Genomic DNA, 12,833 nt, shown 5'->3' with positions numbered 1-12,833 from the left:
AACACATAAGGTAATTTAAAATACAACATATATAATAGGACAATTCTCTCAAATAGTTATTTTTAAGTTTTTGTCACAAAATAGCTTTTAATAAGAAAAATGACCAAAATAGCCCTTTTTATTTTGAAAATTTTAATTTTAATTTTTTTTTTTAAGTTTGAAACTCTATCCTCAAAACCCCACCCTTAACTCTAATCCTCAAGTCTTAGATTAGTTAACTCTAGGGTATAAATGTATTTTTACTCTTTAATAAAATTTATTTTGGTCTTTTTTTATTGAATGATATTTTTGCGACAAAAACTAAAAAAATGCTATTTTAGAGAATTTATCTATATAATAAGTAAGTGCTTAAACTGAAAACGAATTAAATATAAACATAAAAATAATAGTTATCTTAGTTATGCTTGTGAAGTGTTTGTTTACTGATCAGTGTAATGATTCTATTTACAAAAAAAGTTAGTTGTTGACTAGAACAATAAACTGGGAAATTGCATATCGTATGGCTATCAAAAATATTATAATTCACCCCATAACTAAAAGCCCTAACTTTTTATTATTTCTGTTATACATCATAAACATAGCATATCTACTCTATTAATTTAGTATTCTATTTTTTATCTAAAGTTGAACACATGCAAATCTGTTATAATAAACATAGCATATCTACTTTTATTTTTTATTTACTATAAACAAGTCTTATTAGGACTATTTGACTAATTACTTAATGTGGCATAATCATTACTTTTAGTGTAACAAATTTGTTGAGGAAATATATATTTAAACTAACTATAACAAAATAAAAATTTAGCCAAATCTTATTAAAAGATTTAAATATTTTTATAAAATAATGCAATAATGAGATATATTACCCGTGATTTTAACCACTTGACAAATTGCTTATTTTTCCGTTTATCAACCTCATTTGCAAATATTAACTATGAAACCAAACAAAAAACGAAATCAAACTGAATCAATAATGATTCCTATCTTCTTATACTATAAAGAAGAGTTTTACTCTCTTCTTGAGAGGCCACGTCACTAAATAAGAGAGTCTAAGCGTGACACGTGTCCTGCCTGATATTAACAATTTACAATCGTTTTTTTGGGCTGCTATTTGGGCTTCGATCACTATTGTTTCATGATGGGTTGTGTAAATTGCTCGGTCCATTATAGGAGACTCCGCCGTCGACATACTCTTCATCGAAACCCTACTCTGTTCATCTTCCTGATTGCAATAAACCAGAAATGTTTAGTGGTCGCGCTCCCTCATTTACTGCCTTCGCAAGAAACTTCAATTATAAAACGTATGCTTGAACCCATGAAATGCATCAGTTCTTTCTTCACATTCATAAGATTTCTAAGAAATCAAAGTCGATAATGGCTAATTCCACTGTCTTCCTCGCCGATTTGAAGGCTAGCCATTGCACCTCCACCGCTGGGTCTGTTTGCTTAGAATCTGGGAAGCTATGATTGTTAAGCGCGGCGGCAAAGGACGACATGCTTCTCCTGGACGCCAAGGTGAATCCGGCTTGACTATGTAGTTTTTCTTTTTGTTTTTTAATTCTTTCTCGCGTTTTTTTTTGTTTTGGTGATAGAACTTTCAAACCTAATAGTAGTTCTTCACTAGAGATCATTTTGTTCCTGTATTCATTATCAAAATAGTTTTTTTTTTGTTTTTGTTTTTAATTCGTTATCAAGCTTTCCTGATTATTTTTTTGTTTGCCATATGAACAGGCGACCATGATGCCTGTGACGGTGAATGTAAACCTTTTTGCAACTCACATGCCTAATACATCTCCAGCTTTAACCTATGCAGCCTGCTACAACACGTCATGGATCCTCAGGTTACATGTATGTAGCCATGTTAAAACGGGCTTCTGATAAACGGACATAAACGGGCTGTGTGTAAAATTATTGTTCGTTAAAAGTCCATTTGAATAAAGAAATTAAACGGGCTTGGTCGGGTCTGTCCGCTATTATCCATTTAATAAACGGGTTTATACAAAATTACACGGGCGGCCCGTTTAGCCCGTTAATATTTTTTTCATATGTAAAACGATGACGTTTTTGTTAGAAACAATTGTAAATCTCTAAAGCCCCAATTTTTGTCGCGATTCCTGCGTTCATCTCTCTCTCATCCCTTGTTTGGCTTCGAATTCAATCTTTTGCTTTCCGTTGGTGACGTTATCGGATCTCAAAGCTTCTTTAGACAATTTCCCACAGGCCACAGATCTTATTATCAGTTTTCACTCTTCAGGTAACGACATTTTCTCAAAGCTTCGTCAAACTCAATTATCTTAGATTTTTGTTATGGGTTTCCTTAATTTGATTCATTATTGTGTTCTTAATGTAGATGGGTTAGGAGATGAGTTTGTCTCAGTCTTGTGTTCTGTAACCGACTCACCATCAACAAGTCTTGTGTTTTTTCACCGAGGGAATATCTGCTTGTGTTCTTGTGTTCATATCGGCAAGGTCCTGTTTTATAAGCAGACGTATTTGACCAAAGAAAACGCAGAACAAGTCTTGTGTTCATATCGGCAAGGTACTGTTGCTTAACTTTAGAACATGTGGTTTATGAACATTTGAAAACTTGTGCTAGGTTGAAGGGTCTTAAATGAACAGATATACAAGAGGGCAAGTGAGGCGTATGAAGCTTTGTCGACTAGGTTAGGCGAGCAGAAGTTTCTCTTTGAAGACAGGTTTGCTGCAATTACTTTGACCAAACTTGCTTTGTATCTTTTTAAGACTTTTGAATAAGATTCATCATGTTTTCTCAGGTCTTGTACTCTTGTGTTCTGTCACTGACTCACCATCAACAAGTCTCAGGTTGCTTTGTTTTGTAGGAACAATTGAAGACCTCTTTGATGAAAATGAAGATGTCCAAAAAAAAAACAAGTATTTCAGAAGTGATAAGATGTAAGTCCTTACTCCTTAGTGTCTTTTGCTTGTCGTTACATTTTAGTTCGTGACAGGAACTGATTGTATAATTGTATTATAGTATTACATGGGGATTGCTTGAAAGCCTGTAAAATCACTTTCAGAAATAATGTTGCACTTTTTGTTGGAAAAATAAAACACAGGGGATGCTTTAGCTGTTGGAGATTAGTATTTAGAAAGAACAAATAAGTCAAGTTCGTAGACTCTGATAGTAGTGGTTAAGTACCATATTGTTGTCTACCATATTTTAAGTCTCTGACTTTTGTTGTCTGCTGATTTTTAGTCTCTGCCTTTTGTTGTCTGCTCATTTTAAGTCATTTTGGTGTCAGTAAGTTGTGATTGAAGATCAAGACAAGGTCTACCAAGAAGTCATTGAGTCGTCAGAAACTCATGAGAATGTCTTGTGAAAGATAAGGCTTTGTGCAAGATTGATGAGAATGTTTATGTTCATGGATTTTAATACTTTATATTCAAGTTATGTTTTGGCTCTCTTTCTAAAATTGTTATGTTTTTTGTAATGTAAACTCTGAACATCTTGTAAACTCATGAGAATGTCTTGTAAACTTATGAGAATGTCTTTCTGATGCATTATCAATACAGGTTTGCAATACAGGTCGTTTATAATCATTAAACAGCAAATGTCTTGTAATTTTTTTAAATCTAAACGGGCCTTAAACGGGCATTTTAACGGACGTACAGTAATCGGGTTTTTAGTGGACGTACAGTAATCGGGCTGTTAATGTAAACGGGCTTTAGCGGATGCGTAGTAAACGGGCCGGACATTAACGGGTCTGGACATAAACGGGCCGGACAAGCCCGTTTTAACATGCCTACATGTATGACAATGAGTAGATAGGGATTAACGAATGATCATAATATGTGACAACCCAAGTCATATTTTTCTTTTTCAGGTCTCTCTGTTTGTTCTATTATTGCAAATCTGATATGTATTTTGCAATAATCACTCTTTGTTTGGATCTTCTGTTCATAGGTCCATCCCTGTTCTCCGGAAAATTGAATAAAGCCACGAATTTTAAAAGAGGAATAAGAAAGTGGTCCAAATCTCCAGAGAGGTGATTCTGGCCATGTAGATGTAACACCTCGAAACTCTCTCTTTTGTAAAGATTATGCGTCGATTTTGCTCAAGTTCATGTTTTCAGATGTTTGGTTTGTGAATCATACTACACCTATAAAATAGGTAAGCCTAATCTCTCAAAATCATCCTCACTAGAAAGTATGTTTTGGGACTTTACTCTTATGTTTTCATTTATTAGAGATCTGATGGTGATTACTCTCACTCAGTTCTGTGCATAAAGACAATTTGATTTCAAAATTGTTATCTATTTTTAACTCGCTCGCTTTTCTGAGAATGGATCTATTAATACCTAATTGTTTGTCTACAAAGTGTAGGCCAAGCACCAAAAAAGTTGGAGACAAGCCACTTCTATCTGTTTCAATATTTGTCCAGGTACTTCTTCTTTGCTAATTAAAAAGAGTCAAATTAATTAAAGAGTCTGTACTAGAGTTTTCCTAGGGCATATTCTCAAATTTAAGTTAGATTCTTCACCTTCTGTTATCTGCTCTCTTGGCGTATGTCATAATATTCTCTCATCTACGTATCATCTTTTTACAGTTTATTGGGTTTTGTTAGATTTTGGAATGTTGATATTACTAACCAGTAGGTATAATTTGAAACTTCTATGTTCAATTGGTTGAATTTTTATAATGCAATGAGTCTATTTTGCAGGAAGCCCGGAACAATGTGCTTCTTGCTGTTCCAGCCCTGTTATATGCAATCGAAAACTATATCAGATTCACGGTGCTATTACTGTAGCCAGTAGCTGCATCTGTTTCTGCTATTGCAGCCACGTCTTCTATCTCTAGAAGGGATGAGCAGATGGCTAAAACTTGACATGGACATTGTTTCCGCTGCGATCCTTGTGGATGCTTGTATGGGGAGGCTGCTGAAGTGAGTAGAGCTGAGAGAGAGCATTTGGTCTCTGTTGTCAGCGCCGCCATCAATGTTCGTTCTGCCGGAGATATCTGACACTCACTGCCGGTGAACCACAAGTTTAGTAGCTTCAAAAATCTGTATTTTGGTCGTCTTTGGTTTTTTAAAAGATTGCTTTTGATGAAGAAATTCAATTCTATGTGAGACATGCTTAGTACTGGCAATTTAAATCATCGAACATCAAACACAGTTTTAAATCATAATGAATGATAAGACTCTTATAGATCTTTAATTATTTTTTCCATCGCCTTCCCCGTCTGTAGGGCGGGCTTCCCCTAGTATTTTGTAAAAGAAAACTGAAGCCAAATCGGAAGCAAATCAAGAACCAAACTTTCCAAAATACAATTTATATACCTAAAATAATAATTATATTTCGTTTTATAATTATCAAATATTCTAAAATACAATTTATATACTAAACTGCCCAAAATTTTGGATTATCCTAATATTTTTTATCCAAAATATTCTAAATTATCCTAATTATCCGATAGAACCGAATCACTAAAATATTTTATCCAAAATATTTAAATTTATCCAGTATTTTATCAAAATGTTAAAAATATAATTTTTATTTGAATTATTCAAAATTATCCGAAAAATGGAAACCGAACCTGAACCTAATTGAACTCGAAATTTTATCGGATTCTTAACATTGTTATCTGAAAAAAAAATGAAACCAAATCTAAATTCATAAAAAAAACTAACGGTTCTTATATCTATTGAACCAAAAAAACCAAAAATCACAACCAATCCAGAACCGAACTAAATCAAAATCGAACACCCATGCATAAACCTATTAGGGAACAAACAAATGGGTTAATAAATTTGTCAACAAAAAATAGTCTCGCGCTTCAAAATCTTGTTTAAATTTACATATGAGAATTTGAGTGAGACCAGACTAGCTAACTTCTCTCTCTCTTGTTTTATTGATCTCCCTTTTCTCTAGGATAAGATTATATTTCTCCATTTTGTGGTCGATAGAATGAACTTTCTTAGCCGCCGTCAGTCCGATTTTATGTCTTTTCTCTTACTATGTTTGCATGTCTTTTGGGTAGGTCTTTAGTCTATGAGAATGTGGTTTTCGATCTGTATGTTCATATCTTAATTTTGTTGGTTATGGTTCGTCGAGGGTGGCTCAGTCATTGCTTATCATCGTATTTATTTGAATTATATAATTCATTTAAAAAAAATATTTTTAAGTTTGTTTAAAACATTTAGAAAAATGCTTAAGTAAGTGATTATACACTTACTCTTTTTCATCTTAATTATAATCACTTACTTTTTCTTCTTTTTTTTTTTTTTTGTTGTCAAAAAAAAAAGTAAGTGATTATACACTTACTCTTTTTCATCTTAATTATAATCCCTTTCTTTTTTTTTTGACAACAAAAAAAAAAAAGAAGAAAAAGTAAGTGATTATACACTTACTCTTTTTCATCTTAATTATAATCCCTTTCTTTTTTTTTTGACAACAAAAAAAAAAAAGAAGAAAAAGAAAGTGATTTTAATTAAGATGAAAAAGAGTAAGTGTATAATCACTTACTTTTTCTTCTTTTTTTTTTTTGTTGTCAAAAAAAAAAGTAAGTGATTATAATTAAGATGAAAAAGATATAATTTTAAGTAAACTATTTTTATAGAAATCATTTTAATCTTCAATTTTTAAACTGATGTTTTTTAAATAATTATGTTGAATAAGTTATCTCGATTATGTCAAAGTCAACCGTTAACTATAATTAATAGAATCAAGTGGTTGATTTTTGAGGGGAGTAAAATAGTTTGGCTAAAGAAAATATGAGATTTATTCGTGCTCAAATGAAAGTTAAAGATTAAATTTGTGTTTTTGTGAGTAAAAGATTTTTTTTGGTTTAAATTTAAAAGTTCAAATTATTTTTTCCATTTTCTAAAAAGTTTATGCCTATAATATCACTAAAGCTCAATATTAATAAGGTCCAAAATAGTATTATAGGCCCACAAGCTACACTACAGATCATTTATACTATTAATTAAAAAGAAGCACCATTTTTTTTAAATATCATAGTTAAATCGTTATATTTGTTTAACTTTTAATTATTTCTCTATAACTAACTTATTAACTATACAATCAAGCCTAGCATATATATATATATATATGCATATTTTTTCATCAGCCTAATTAGCATAGTATTTAAACATTTTCAAAATAAGATGTCTTAAAAGATACTTTTAAATATATTTTTTTCTAAATTAAATTTAATAATATATTTTTATCTAATATATATATATATATATATATATATATATATTTATATATATATAAATGTATTAATATTAAATCTTAAATAATAAAAATTATAAATACGGTACATTTATATGTTATGTTTTACAAATTATAGTTTTTTAGAATATTTATTAAGTATGAGACAGATTAAATGATATATAATTAATTTATATTATGATAAAATAAAATTTGACCAATATTAAAACAAAAAAAAAATTTATATTATAAATTTTAAGCTTTAAAATATAGGTAATTATATATATAAAAGAATTATTTTTATTTTCATAAAAATATATTTAAATAAATTTCAGTTTAATTATCTATGTTTTAAGAATAATTGTTTTATAAAAATATATGTATAAATCTCTAATTTTTAGTAAATAATTTTCGAATAAAAATTAGTTCAGCACCTTAAAAACGCAGATAGTACTAAATGTATAGGCCCGTTATGTTATTACATATCTACCACCAATCATAAGTTGTGATACGGAAGAAAAGTCAACAATGTACAGACGAGATTTTTTACAAATTCAGTTGGTTTAATAATATGGAAGAAAGACTAACCCGTGGGTTAAGAAGAAGACGACTCGTCGCCAGATCTGACTTTGTCAACTTTGACTTGGTTCCATTTCATTCTCAATATAAAGATCAGTGTATAATTCCCAAAATGTAATAAGCAAGACAAGATCAAGAACAAGAATAAGAGAGAGAGATCAAGAAAGAAAAAAGAATGGCTGCTTTGTCTGATAAACTAGCGGATGCTTACCAGAACGCAAGGCCTAGATACCCGATCGACTGGTTCACGAAGCTTGCTGCTCGAACCGGTCAACACAAATTGGCTTGGGATGTCGGTACTGGAAATGGTCAAGCCGCCATTGGTGTAAGCTTCTTCTTTTTTTTATCTTCACTAGATCATTATGATGACACAAGAACTAGATCGTGAAGTTAACATAACTTTAACTACAGCTCGCAGAGTACTTCGAGAAAGTTGTGGCTACAGACATAAACGAAGCACAACTGAAACGAGCGGTGAAACACGAGCGAATCAGCTACCACCACACTCCAACAGAGTTGTCCGAAGACAAAATGGTCGCTCTAGTCGGCGGAGATAACTCCGTTGACCTCATCGTCGCTGCACAAGCCGTTCACTACTTCGATCTCCAACCATTCTACAACATAGCCAAACGTGTTCTTCGCAAAGAAGGAGGATTAATCGCAGTTTGGGTATACAACGACCTAGTCATCTCCCCTGAAGTCGACGCCATCATGAAACGTCTCGTGGACTCCACGTTTCCGTATAGAACTCCCGTTATGAATCTTGCGTTTGACGGCTATAAGACGATGCCGTTCCCTTTTGAAAGCATAGGGATGGGATCAGAAGGGAAGCCTATACAACTTGACATTCCTCATAAGCTTTCGCTTAAAGGGTTTGTAGGGTTCTTGAGATCTTGGCAGCCTGCTATGAAAGCTAAAGAGAGAGGTGTTGAGCTTGTAACTGAAGATTTGATCAATCAGTTCGAAGATGCTTGGGGTGATGATGATGATGTTAAGGATATTTTCTACAAAGCTCATATGATTGTTGGCAAACTCTCGGTAAATTGATTCATTCATCACTTTGGTAATATTCATAGTATGTTTTGTTCATCTTCTAATGACTGATTTGTTATACCTAATGCGCAGTCTGCAGATATAGAACGTCATCGAAAGAGATTTGAATCAAACTGTGTGGTTACTAAACTGAAAGATAGTAACAACTCAGCTGTTATTGCTTCAGGTTTGTGGCTTTATATCTTCAATATTAACTATTTCCAAATTAAACCATTACAATCTGATTTAACTAAATTAAGTTGTGTTGTGTTTGTCAACTTGTAGTGACGGCTGCTGCGTTTGCTGGAGTGGCAGCTTACTGTGCCTACTCTGCGAGGAAGAACACTTAATATACCTTTTGATGGACAAGAATCGTTTTAATAAAATCTTTTGAAGGCTATTGCTAATAACTCTATCGAGAATGTATACATGTTGTCATGTATTTGTGTGTTTGTCATTGAACGGAACATTTCTTTTACCATCTCCATCCCATTTGTGCGTGACTTTAAATAGACCATTGCATTGGTGCAAGGTTTTAATAATTATTGATATCGCTTATGGTCTTCTTGATCATGTGTTCCAAACTTCCAATATTAACTGAAATAGAAAAAAAAAAACCATATCTAAACCCAGACTAGTGAGTAAGATAGACATTAGATGGCTTGAAATGGATATAGTTAGGGATTATCATACTCTTCGCGAATCGCGATGGTATCTTTGACGTCTAAGATGCCCTAAGAGAGGAGTCAAATTTAAGATGATAGCGTGTTGCTTCTAGGTCGAGATGATCCCGTGTCACATGGATCATTGCTTTATAAAACTCGGAACCGAGAGGCTGCAGAGCAATCTGTCCCATGTATGTGTTGAAGTCCTTTCTTTGCTTGAAGAACAAACAACTTGCCTGACCTGCTGTTAGGGTCTGGCCATCTATATAAAATCAGAGACTAATCTTGACGACCCCTAAAGCTTAAAAACACTGGAATGCAATACCCACATTTCTTTCTTTGATTCTTAATTAGCGAAGTATGGCTTAAACACTGTTTTATTTGCTCATATATATACCAGGTTCAGATTTTGAGTAAACAACATGCAAGAAAACCAAATCTTACATGTTACATTTATTGACATGATGGATTGGTGGTATGTGTTTGCATTTTCTTCTGTATTATAAAACGAAGAGACAGAGACTGTTTTATAACAGAAAGATAGCTAGCTAATATCTTTCTTACATTCATAATTAAGTTTGTTGTAATATGTTGAGAATATCAAAGAGGCTTGCTGCTTGCATAACTTGTATGGTGATCAAATAAACACACAAAAAAACATGCATGCATTAGAGGTAGAAAGTAGTGATGAATTCAACTTCAATCTTCAAGTCTCCAAGTGCATGACGCTCTCACTCTGATCCATAAACCTAAAGTAAAAACGTATGTCCGCCTTGTCCACTCTAAACCAGTGGCCTGTACACCTTTTATTTCGAACTTTCTCATATCATTTTTTTGCAGATCATAACAAAGAATGTGAGATTCCATATTGTCAATCTAAATCTAACATTAAGAACAATCCTGATGAAGAAATATATTATCACCTTAACAATTCTATTCAATCTAACAATTCATCCTTAACCTTAGAAAAACTTTAAATCTAACAGCAAATTACTCAGAGATATTCAAAGAACACAAGATCAAAAATAAAATCTGCATAATTATATTAAAGAGAAAAACATGGCTTTAGAAAGATTCTTTCGGCTCCCCGGAGCTCCCAACCTCAAAGGATCATGCAAAATAAATCATAACACATCAAAAATAATAGATATATGTCTAAAACACATCAGGGACTTATTGCAAAAAAATAAAACTTTTGGGACAAATTGCAATTTATGAAACTTCATTAAAAACTCGTGAAATTTGCTTGTCCACGATGAGTGTCGAGCGACACCAGGCGATGGTGTCAATCCACACTAGGTACATAGATATCTTTCAACTTGGTCTTTTCTGCTGCAATTTTGATCATGCTCTCAAGTCTCAAGTGCTCAAAATCTTCAAATTTGTCAAAAACGTACATGAACCTACAACAACTCGAAATATACATAAAAACTCTAAAACAAGACTTATATCATTGTTAAGACCCCATAAAACCATGATATATCAATGTGGATCAGAAGAGGAAGGTTTGGCTTAAGTTCGTTGAAAACTTATAAACTCTAATTTGGCCTTTAATAAAATCTTACTTTGTCTCCTTTGTGTTGTGTGATTTGTTTAATCAAGTGAATGAATCTCTCTCTCCCTTTTATCAGGAAGTTTCACAAAATTAACTTATTTAATCGGTAACACAATATCCAATAAGTGAAAAAAAATTACATTGAAATATGAAAATTACATTTTTGTCATCAACGTAAAGACACTCAATTAAGACTCTACAAACCAAACCCATAACTCTGCATCCATATGAACGACGAATGACGGTTGTTTCATGGCACTGCGTGCCAGACTGTCCGCCATTTTATCATGTGTTCGAGATATATAAATGAACTCTGAGTGAGTAAAGCTTCATTTCAGGATCTTGATATCTTCCAAGTAACTTGCAAAGGCTGGTCGTTCTTCTGGCTCTGAAACCATCTTCAACAATTGAGAACAATCCGTTAAAATGTAACATGAAACTATCGTAAATTTCTCATGCATTCAATTGCCCAAATGAGCGCTTTATCTCCGAATGTAGGGGAAATGGTGGCTCTCGTATTCCTTTCCTCCATTGGTACATCAAAGCCTTCTAATATGCTAAACCATCCTTGTCTAGAGCTATCCTGGTCTTTCTCTGACCCATCCGAGAAGCACCCGAATGAGTCATGAAAACTACTTATATTGTGGAAACATTTTTTTTTACTAAAGCTACCTATAATATAAAATCGAGGGAGTATCTATTTGGTTCCGGTTCAACTGAGGTTTATTTTGGCATAGAGAAACAAGAACCATCGGATAACTGTGAATATTGGTTCGTTTTAATTTTGGTTTAGCTCTGTTTACTTTTTGATTTTTCATTTAAAAGCCTGGACTAGTTCAAAGATTTGAACTTTTCAGTTGCTTTTAGTAAAATATGAAAACTGTATATATATTAAAATAAAATAACAAAACATTATACAATAGAAATTCTATAAGTTAATACTTGATATATTAACACATGATAAATTAATTAAAAAATCGGTTTTGTATTGCTTATTTAAAATATAACAAAAATCGATAAAATAATAAGTTAATAAATTTTTTAAAAATGTATGTAAATATATGGTCTCATTAAAATTATAAATTAATAATTCAAATACATACATTTTATATAAGTATAAACAAAATTTTATATTATTTGTTTTATATTCACAATGTAGTTCATTTCTATTTTTTTCTTAACATTTCAATATATTTTGATAATATTAAGTAAAATTATATCTAAACTGTTTTTAAATTCTATGAAACATATTTAATCTATATAAAAATATAATAAAAACTATATAGAAGACGGATTTCTAAAATTTAATAAATCTATATACAGTTGTCAAAAAATTAATCCATATACGATAAAATCAATTATTTTCTTGTATTATAAGAAAACATATATTATATGTTAATAAGTCTATAAATTAATTAAAAAACTATAGTCCAATATTATTAATTTATAGAATGTTTACTATCGGGTAGAAAAGATGCTCAACGTCCCAAAAGGACATTCAAATACTTTAGTAGCAAGACGCACGAAACGTTTCCAAGACGAAAGTCAAACCAACTAGAGAGAGAGAGAGAAAGAATCTTTTGGTTATGGTGTTCAACAGTGCGGTGGTGGTGGCTGTAGCCGACGTCTCCATCGACACATGGCAGCTGATATGTAGGGTTCCGTCGTCGCAGAGGATCAACACAAGGGAGCTTGTGGACATGGCGTTTTGCTACCCGTTGCACGAGTTGGGTCGTTTCCTTCTCTGTTTATGGAGTTTTGTGAGTATACCTCCTTCTGATTCCTTCTACTCCAACACCTACGAACCCATATCTACTTTCTGAT

At 32.3% G+C, this 12,833-nt stretch overlaps 1 protein-coding gene across 1 annotated transcript; it reads left to right on the top strand.

The window, feature by feature from the left end:
• The first annotated feature begins 7,774 nt into the window (after nt 1-7,774).
• LOC106296545 (putative methyltransferase DDB_G0268948) lies at nt 7,775-9,342 on the top strand. Its single transcript, XM_013732694.1, has 4 exons — nt 7,775-8,082; nt 8,169-8,795; nt 8,883-8,976; nt 9,075-9,342. The coding sequence occupies exons 1-4, from the start codon at nt 7,933-7,935 to the stop codon at nt 9,137-9,139; spliced, it is 936 nt and encodes a 311-aa protein (XP_013588148.1). The 5' UTR covers nt 7,775-7,932; the 3' UTR covers nt 9,140-9,342.
• Nucleotides 9,343-12,833: the final 3,491 nt, after the last annotated feature.

The sequence above is a fragment of the Brassica oleracea genome, chromosome C6, assembly GCF_000695525.1.
Source record: "Brassica oleracea var. oleracea cultivar TO1000 chromosome C6, BOL, whole genome shotgun sequence".
Taxonomy (NCBI): Eukaryota; Viridiplantae; Streptophyta; class Magnoliopsida; order Brassicales; family Brassicaceae; genus Brassica; species Brassica oleracea.
This window is presented reverse-complemented; position numbering and strand designations above follow the sequence as displayed.

What these genes read in the sequence shown, in the direction of transcription:
- LOC106296545 (XM_013732694.1), top strand. Translation starts at nt 7,933, where the DNA reads ATGGCTGCTTTGTCTGATAAACTAGCGGATGCTTACCAGAACGCAAGG. An exon ending in ATGGTCAAGCCGCCATTGGT is followed by an intron (nt 8,083 to 8,168) that starts GTAAGCTTCTTC and finishes CTTTAACTACAG; the next exon opens with CTCGCAGAGTACTTCGAGAA. An exon ending in TGATTGTTGGCAAACTCTCG is followed by an intron (nt 8,796 to 8,882) that starts GTAAATTGATTC and finishes CCTAATGCGCAG; the next exon opens with TCTGCAGATATAGAACGTCA.